The sequence below is a fragment of the Apaloderma vittatum genome, unplaced genomic scaffold, assembly GCF_000703405.1.
Source record: "Apaloderma vittatum isolate BGI_N311 unplaced genomic scaffold, ASM70340v1 scaffold27239, whole genome shotgun sequence".
Taxonomy (NCBI): domain Eukaryota; kingdom Metazoa; phylum Chordata; class Aves; order Trogoniformes; family Trogonidae; genus Apaloderma; species Apaloderma vittatum.
This window is the reverse complement of record NW_009733940.1, coordinates 1,733-10,924: the sequence shown is the minus strand read 5'-3', so window position 1 is coordinate 10,924 and position 9,192 is coordinate 1,733. Positions and strand designations below refer to the sequence as shown.

Below are 9,192 nucleotides of genomic sequence, written 5' to 3'. Positions count from 1 at the left end.
TGGCTGTGCTGGCTCTGGCCTGAAAGAGCTGGGCCTGGTGTCTCCCCGCCCTGGGAGACAGTGCAGTCCGCCAGGGAAAGGCCCCTGTTCACTACAGGGAGGCAGCACCACAACCGGTCTGAGTTGCAAAGCATTTGGGGAAGATGCCAGTCTTGCCATTGCAGCAGCCTTCGAGCCAGTCCTTGTTCACTGGGAAGACATAAAGGAGCAGGATGAGCCCATGCCCATACGAGTGAGGTTAGTGAGAGTTTTCATGGCTGGAACTCAACTCTGGGTAAAACCCAGTGCAAGCCTGTACCTCCTGGCAGTACGAGCCTGAGGCAGCACTGGAAGACCATCTATTTCCCAGTCCCTCCCTGCAGCACACTCCAAAAGCCTGCCTCAGTACAAGCCTGCAGACAGGACGGGATTGTTACCTTCAGAGAGAATATCCAGCACATCTCCCTTGCTGAACTCCAGGTCGCCCGGTCCCTGCGCAGGGTAAGAGTGCTGAGCCAGCATTCTGTAGAGAACAGGTCTGCCTGAGTGGAAGTCCGAGTCCTGCAGAAGAAAGCCAGCACGGAGGTTACAAGGCAAAGCAGAGATTTGATACCAGCACAGCAGAGAAGCTTGTCACAGCCCACGTACCTGGCAGCAGAGCGTCAGCCCGCCATCTGTCAGCTGCTGCCACATCTTCCCTAGATCCTCGTCTCCCAAAACTGCACCCAGCTCCTTGCCATCCGAATGCCTGTAGCTGCAAGGGTGCATTAATACGGCTCATATTAAAGCCAAACTCTGAGGGAAGCCCAGCCTTCTACCAACTTCAGTCTTTGAAGTCCCCTTTGTGAGCCAGCTCTGAAATGGTCACCTTGCCCAGTGACGTGAGGCCACCCAGTGTGGCCAGTGGGCAGAAACGGTGCTGCTGGCGAGCGACTGTCACCTTCTCATGCTGGAGAGGAAGATTCTAGACTCTCCTGACTACACTAGCTGTGTGTGCCCAGGGCTGTCAGCGTCAGGGAGCCCTCACCCCCAGACCAACTCCCAAATTGCTCTGCCCTGATCCTGGAGTATCTCAAACGCAGAGCTGAGTGGGAGAATATCCAATCCATGGCAGCTGCACCTGCACAGAGGAAAGATACTCTGGGCCTCCAAAGCCCACAGAGCACATGCTGTTCTCCAAACCAAAACTCACAGTGAGGTTGGCCCTGCCAAGGGAGCCCGTGTGCTCGCATCTTTGCTGAATCTCTGCCAGACCGCTCTGACCCCAAACCGATGTCCCCAGGAGACCCGACGCAGGTCTGCATCCTCAGGGGAACGGCTGCTGCTGCCTTGTCACACAGATGTGCAGCGAGAGGGCCCGGCTGTGCCACAGCGTACCTCAGCTTCCCTTGCTCTGCCTGCTGAGCAAACCTCTTCCTCAGCAGAGCCCGCAGGTCCGGCAGCGACGGCACCTCGCCCGCCCTCACCACCACGGTGCACTCGCAGCGCGCTTGCAGCACAACGGGTCTGTCTGGGCTGGATGAAGCTTCTCCGGGGGTTGGCGAGATCTGCTGAGAGATGTGGAACCATCAACAGTTTAGTTATTCTGGACTCTCCTGTCAGGACTCTCCCGTCAAGAGAGGTGACACAGACGCAACCCCTCGGCTCAGCACTACCATGTGAAGGCAGACCAGCATCAAAGGGAAGATCTGAATTTCAGAGGAAGAACTACAGATTCAAAGCCTGGGATCAAATGTTCCTCCCATGACCAGGAAACCTGGTTCTGGGTCTGATCGCAGAGGTACCTCCCAGTCCCAGGCCTGTATGAGCAGGACCCCAATTCCTCGAGCCAGCTGGAGAGGCGAAGCCAAGTCCTCGAGTTGTGCCACCTTGTCTGAAGTACAGCTGACTACAAACGGCTTCAAAAGCCCTACAAAGAGGGGTGGCAAAGACACAGGGAGCAGAGCTGATCTGTAGCAGGCACTGCTAGGGAGGTGCTGTCCCCAAGTGGACACAGGAACAATACTAGCTCTGTCACGCACAGCAATGGTGGTACTAAGGACATGAAGGTGCGTCAGAGGACATCATCCCAGAAGAATTGCAAATATGAACGAACCCAGACTGCAGCAAGTTCAAAGGCAGTGCGCTCCTGCAAAATAGGCACTAAAGCATGTGCCTGAGAACATTGCCTGTGTCTGGGGCTCTTGGCTCCTTGGAGGCTGGTGAAAGGGCACTGCTCCGATAAGCCTCTACCTCACACAATTGTATGGTCACAAACTTTGCTGAAGAAAAGATCACATGTGAGCCTTTTTTGGTGTGGGAAAATGGGTGGAGGAAAAGTTTTTTCCCAGTGATTTTTGGGCAGCTCAGGAATTTTAGAGGATCTGGCCAGGAAGGTTTCACTTTTCACAGCCTGGATCTCTTGAGGCAGTTCCAGCTTGTGAAACACCTCACCGTGAAGTCCACTTGGGCATCAGCATCGTTTGCAGAGGCATCTTCTCCCCCAGGAGATCCTGCAGAACGAAACAAGAGCAGAGGAACGGTGCCTGCAGTCAGCAGAGACCCCCAGCAGCTCTTCTGCAACCTGCTCGCACAGAGGCAGCCACGGCTGCAGAGGGCAACCAGCCTCCTCCCGCGCCTCCAGAGGGGAGGAAATCGGGCACAGCTTCACATCGCGCCCACCGAGGTCCCTGGCTGGGGAGACTACCTGGCTTCTGCTTCACATGGAGTCGGCTGGGAGGCTCCTGGGCAGGTGGGAGGGGAATCCCATTGCTGATCTTCTGCAACAGAACAACGTCATGAAGGAGTGAGCAGAAGACACCAGAGACTACGTAGCCAGTTATAAATTTCTGGGTATAACCCCAAAACAGAGTACCAGGAAGAGCAGTTCATCAAACATCTGGATGAGATGGAGTACTCTGCAGCTCTTTAGGGTATCAGGGGTGACGAGAAGTTTGGTGGGACACTTTCCTGGCCTCCAGCCCCTTGATAGGTGGGTGCTGAAGCAGCGGGAGGCTGCTCACATGGTGCTGAGGGCTCTCCCCACCATTTGCCAGCTCAACTGGGAACTTGGGCTGGTTCACAATGAGACATCCAAGAGGAAAACATCCAAGCATGTGCTCTGGCCAGGGATATATTTGGAGGCAGAAAAAAAGATAAAATCATAGCAACACCAGAACACATGTCCTTCAAAAATCTGTCATAGGAAATAGGGGTCTGAGCTGCACCATTTTGCATTGGGCTCAGACGGAAAATGATTGGGATCATGTGTAGATATGCCCGTGGTGGCAATGGGAGATGTTTTCCTAAGCCAAGAGCTAAAAATTTTCTTAAGTTTAGGGCTTAGGTGTATGGACTCATGGCAAAAAGCGGTGCCTGTTTAAGGTATTACTGTCCCACTGCAGGAGATGAACCTGCTCTCACTCTGCTGGTGAACTAGAACACATGAGCACTCCTCACCCTCTTCCATCCTACAGCTGATGGCTGCAGACATCATGGGAGCAGGCTGGATAGGCACGTGTCTCAAGCCCTCATACGCATCGCTGTGTTCCAGTGGCTCAATATGTTACAGTGGGTCAGGAGAACTGTGGCAGCTGCTCATCTTTATGTGCTGTATCAGTCCACAGCAGATAAGACATAACAAGATCAGCTTGTAATGCAAGCCACTGTGGCTTGGCTATATGTTTAAGCCCCCAGATGTTGCTGTAAAGAGATCTCATGTGTATATATACATATATATAAAAGCATTCTTCCTGCTCTTAGCCCTTCTGCTGTTCCTGTTCAAGATCCTCATCTTCAGGGAAGGTGTCTCAGTGTTTAACATTCTATGTTTCTTTTACACCGCTGTCCTATCCTGTGATAATGCTACAAATAAATGTCCCAAATGGATCTCTTGGTCTCTTCCTCAATATCTGCACGGTTGTCAGCTCACCCATTTATCCACCTCTGAGGCAGGCTCCAGGAGAGAGCTCGGTATTCGTAGCTTCTGCAGGACACAAAGCAGAGCAGGGTGAGACAGGAACTGCTGCCCTACCCAGCCCCATCTTGTTACCTCCACTCTGCTGCTGCCCCTGCAAATCCCCATCCCCTGCTCACCCTATGGCAACACAAATGTGCCCAAGGGGGGCCCAGGGTCACATACTGTAGCCCATGAGTCCTGTGCTCAGAAATTGCTGAGCAAAATGCAACAGGCCTTTTGAATCTTTTTCTGAGGAAAGCAGAGCTGCTAACTGAGCGGCTATGATGCAATGGACCAAACACCCATCAAGCCCAACAAACTGCTCCTAAATGGATGCTCAGGCAGAGAGGAGCAACGATGTCGAGGGACATCAGTTTCCTTACCTGTCCATCGTGTATGGCCGTAGCCCAGCCGTCTGCTCCTCTTGTCAGGACAAAGACCAAACTGCCAGCGTTCACTGACAACTTCTCCGTGTCCTCAGGGTAATAACGGGACAAAACTCGACAGTAGCCATCAAGTCTGTCTCTGGAAAGAAAGAATGAGAGCATCTTTACTGACCCTGGAGCTCTGGTGCTGGATGGGCTTGATCCAGAACACTGCACTGATGCAAACTGGAACATGCCAAAATTTCAGGTGTTGGGAAATCATGATTTCTTTTGCTGCTCCTTGGTCCAACTGGAATGGCAACACTGATTTCCCAAATACAACAGCCCCATTTTCATTGTGTTGATAAACACTTTCCAGATCAAAGCAATTACTAAACTCAGACTTGAAGTATTGTACTACTGGTACGATAACAGCAAAACAAATTACTTTCATGTTTCTTGAACCAAGGTTGATTTTGGCTCAGCTCAGCAGAGCTGGGAGTGAGTATTTGGAAGCCTTGTCCTGGGAAGTAGCTGAGCATTCTCTCTCACAGCCCTGGGCAGGTCCCACAACCTCCCTCTGATTCCATTCCCCAGCCACGGCATGATCCAGGCCTGTCTCCCAGGACTATTTAATCAGTTCCTGCAAACTGCCTTGAGATTCTTGCATGAGAGATGCCACTGCACTGCAGTGTCTTTTGCAGCCACACAAGTCTTTGCACATTTATCACTTGCTCCACCCTTGATGAGAAGTGGGTTTGGATCCCACAGAGTTTTCAGACACAGGCATCAGAGTGTCTCAGAAGAGTGGAGTAGAGGGGGAGAATCACCTCCCTCCACCTGCTGGCCACGCTTCTCTTGATGCAGCCCAAGATGTGATTGGCATTCTGGGCTGTGAGTGCACATTGCTGGCCCACGCTCAGTTTTTCATGCACCAACACCCCAAGTCCTACTCTGCAGGGCTGCTCTCCATCCACTCACCCCTCACCTGTATTTGTGCGTGGGACTGCCCCAACCCAGGTGCAGGACCTTGCATTTGGCTTTGTTGAACCTCACAAGGTTCACATGGGCCCACCTCTCCAGCCTGCTAAGGTCCCTCTAGATGGATCCCTTCCCTCCAGTGTGTCTGTGTCCAGCTCTGGGGCTCCCAACAGAAGGACAGGGACCTGCTGAAGCAGGTCCAGAGGAGGCCATGAAGATGCTCAGGGGGCTGGAGCACCTCTCCTATGAGGACAGGCTGAGAGTCGGGTTTGTTCAGCCTAGAGAAGGCTCTGGGGAGACTTCAGAGCAGCCTGCCAGTGCCTGAAGGGCCTACAGGAAAGCTGGGGAAGGTCATTTGATCAGAGAGTGTAGTGACAGGATGAGGGGTAACAGTTTCAAACAGAGTAAATTTAGATTAGGCATTAGGAAGAAGTTTTTTTACAAGGAGGATGGCGAGACACTGGACCAGGGTGCCCAGATAAGATGTGCATGCCGAGAGGTTGGAGTGAGATGATCCTTAAAGTCCCTTCCAACCCAAACCATTCTGTGACTCTATGAAAATATGACTTTCAGAACAGAAGTAATATGAAGAGGGTTGGAGCAAGGTGGAACTGAACACTTACCGCAGAGCATCCGCACTGGGTTCATAAAAGCCTTGTTTCTGTGGGAGGAAATACAGCACCTATTCCAAACAGTACCTCACACAGCAACAGTGCCACCTTATTTACTGTCCCTCTGAACACCACATTGTGGTATTTTGTTCTTACTTTTGACCATATTTACCACACTACAGTAACCAGACAGAAGTCTGCTGCTCCACCCCTTACCAGGATGCACTTAGTATTTCTCCCCCTCCCTCTTTATGCCATCAGGAGGCAAGCAACAAAATCTCTTCCCCTACTTGGTTCTAAGAAACTCTACTACAGGGCAAGGCAGCCAACGCTCACACTGACAAATTACTTAAAGTGCTGGCTGAACGCATGCGGAGCTTAGCAAAGTCTCCACTGCTGTTCTGACATAGTGAAGAGAGAAAAACGCATCTTCAAAGGGCTGAACTCACATCCCCGAGCCCATTCCAGGCAATGCTGAAGCTCAGCCCCTCACTTTGAACGGCCCCATGGTTCTCACCTGATATTGCCCTGATTTTTTCAACAGCTTGTTCCTACTCTGACAGAGTTAGGATCTGAGGCCCTACCTAGAGCTCTGTGACACCTCCATTCGTCCTTTCACTGCTCACCTGAGGCCTGAGAGGCTCGAAGCCGATGTACTCATCATTGGGGATGATGGACGAGATCACCTGCCAGAGGACAAAGTAATAACTGAATCCAGGCTGGGTTAAGAGACTCTCACACTTCATGCAAGGTTATCCATTCAGACCTATTTCCTTCTGCCCTGGTTTGAGCCAAAAAATCCAAATCTGTTCAGTGATTTTTGCTTTCCAGTTCAGTCTCTTCTAAAAGGCTGCACTTTCTGAAGGCAGCAGCATGTTTTCGCAGACAGTGTGTGCTACTGGCAGTGATAACACCTGATAGTTGTATATAGTTCTTTATCATTTCACTATTATTTCTATTATTGTTTCATTAAAGCTGTTTTAGTTTTCTTTTCTAACCTGTAAGTCTCTCTGCCTCATTCCCTTTTCCTTCCCATTTTGGGGGGTGGAGAGGGGGTTAGAGAGCATCTGTCTGCATTTCAGTTGCCAGCCCAGCCCTAACCCATGACACCTTCTGATATCCTAAGGTCAGACATAAAGTAGAGCCATTCACATAGTGAAAAAAAGCAGAGCTGGATTCTCAAGTGTTCATGCCTCTGTGGGGTTTTTTTTCAGTTTTTCGAAGGTTTCTTTAAAAGTACATGAATTAATTACTTTCCCTTGCCTTTACTCATGTTGGAGCACTCTGGCCTGTGGCACTTTTGCTGACCCTACTGGTCACAGAAGGGATAGAGAAACTCTGCTGACTTGCACTAAAGGATGTGACAAAGCATTTATCTCCCAAGTGCCTGCCTGTCCCACTGGGAATAGAGCAGTGAGCAGGAGCATGCTGGAAGAATGTGCTCCTCTTGAAAATGTCTCTGTCAGCAAAAGGACAACCACAGCATTCCCTAAGCATCTGCTCAGCTTTTGCAGAGTTTAAAGTGACCAAGACTGGGAAGGTTTTTTAGCAACAAATTGCATATTTTATAGAAGAGATGGCGATTCTAAACAAATTTGGGCTTCTTTGTCCCAGATGCCTTGACTGGCTGCAAGTCCTGACAGTCCTGCTCTTGGGTCTCCACCAGTGGAGCAGCCAGCAGTTCATAATCTCTGGAGATGTCAGAAGGTGGGATTTTAATCTGCTAGCTGTCAATCTTAACTATTACGTGCCTGTTACCTTGGGTTTACCCAGGAAATCTTTTGAGTCCAGCTGTTCAACTTCCTTCTTTCGTGGTCTGAAAAATTCCCCAAGAGGAACCTGCAAGGGCTCTAAAAACAGACGGTCCTAGGGCAGGGAAAGCAGATAAGGAAAAAGCCATCAATTAACGTTAAACATAACAGCAGTGAAAAGCAAATATAGCTTCCCTGTGTGTATGATGTGCGCAAGATCAGCTCCAGGAAGACAGTGGGGTAAAAATCGTAGCTGTGAACTTGAAAAACGTCACTCAAGTTTAACAAGCCCATGCAAACTAAGAGCTCGGCAGCCACTGCTCGGTGTTGAGTCAAAGACTCACTCTGTTGGCACGAGATGGGTGGGAAGGGGGTGGAATGCAATAAAGTTTATTAAACAAATCTTCTCAGTAGTTTTCCTATTTTACTTCAGATGTTGCTTTCTACTCCTCTGTTCAACCACTGAGTAGCACGCTAATGGCAAATACAAATAATACACTAACCTAAGCACAAGCACGACGCTAGAAGAGACAATCAGAATAACAAAAAAAAAAAAGTTCATCTCTTAAAAAAGATATAAACAAGGTAAGGAAGTATGAAGGCAGCAAAATAATCTCTCCAAGAATAGTAAATCAGAGATCTGCAAGTTGTTCCTGATTGCAAAAGACTCTAACAGGAAACTATTACTTAGAGCCAACCCTGGCAACACTCTTTACTCTACTTAAGCTCTAAATGTGATTGTAATCAGTATCTGAGCTGCCATCAATTCTCACTGAGGCCAAGGGGACTCAAAAGAGTCAGGCAATGTCAGGCAAAGGGAGATCCTCCAAACCTGCACTTAAGCACTGCATAAGGTAACTTGTTTTACAGTACAAGTATGAACAGAACTAAGCTCCTGAAGAGCAGGGACTAGAAGGCAACGTCCCCAACCTGAGAGGCTACCTCGCAACTCTCCACTATGGTGTTTCTTTGCTATGAAGCAGCTGGAGGTGATGGAATTACTTGGGTAGCTGAAGCACTGCTTTGGTAAAGCACCACACGCAAACAGCTTAGACTCTGTAACCAGGTCACCAAGCAGGTGGGTAGACCAGAAAACGCAAACATAAAACAAGCAGCACACTCTTATCTCACATTTCTCTCTGTGTGCCCAACGCACACACTCAGAAACTCAGAGAGGTGGTCTTACCTGCACCCGCTCGAGGGCCAGGTCCAGGATTGCTGTTCTTCCCTCGGGTCTCCACACAACGGCCTTATCCAGGGTGACTCTGGCCTCCTGCCACCGCTGGAGCCGGCACTGCGCTGCTGCAGTGCTGTACAGCACCTGGAGCACAACTCAGAGGGCTGAGACTAAGCAGACACCCAATGCAACTTACTGAACTCGGCCAGGAAAGAGGGACAGGCACTGAAACACCACAGACAGAGCAGCGGTACCGAGGCACTCGGAGCGGCGCAAATGAAAAAGCTTCATCATCGAAGTGGGAAGAGAGCTGTACCTGAGGTCAGCCCCTGGGTGTGCGGGAGCTGCTAGCTCTGCTCAAGGCAAGGAGAGGTGCGAGGAACACCAGAGG

The 9,192-nt window shown here is 50.2% G+C and overlaps 1 protein-coding gene across 1 annotated transcript; it reads right to left on the bottom strand.

Annotated features, from left to right (window-relative positions):
• Positions 1 to 91: 91 nt before the first annotated feature.
• On the bottom strand, positions 92 to 8,945 carry LOC104278954 (NADPH oxidase activator 1-like; the record flags this gene model as incomplete). The annotated part of the gene is given in 13 exon segments (XM_009876084.1): positions 92 to 189; positions 316 to 396; positions 399 to 540; positions 628 to 733; positions 1,357 to 1,526; positions 2,413 to 2,471; positions 2,666 to 2,738; positions 3,890 to 3,943; positions 4,300 to 4,441; positions 5,886 to 5,923; positions 6,500 to 6,559; positions 7,632 to 7,739; positions 8,811 to 8,945. Coding segments are annotated over 13 exon segments (1,266 nt in total), but the record flags the coding sequence as incomplete, so codon positions are not given.
• Positions 8,946 to 9,192: the final 247 nt, after the last annotated feature.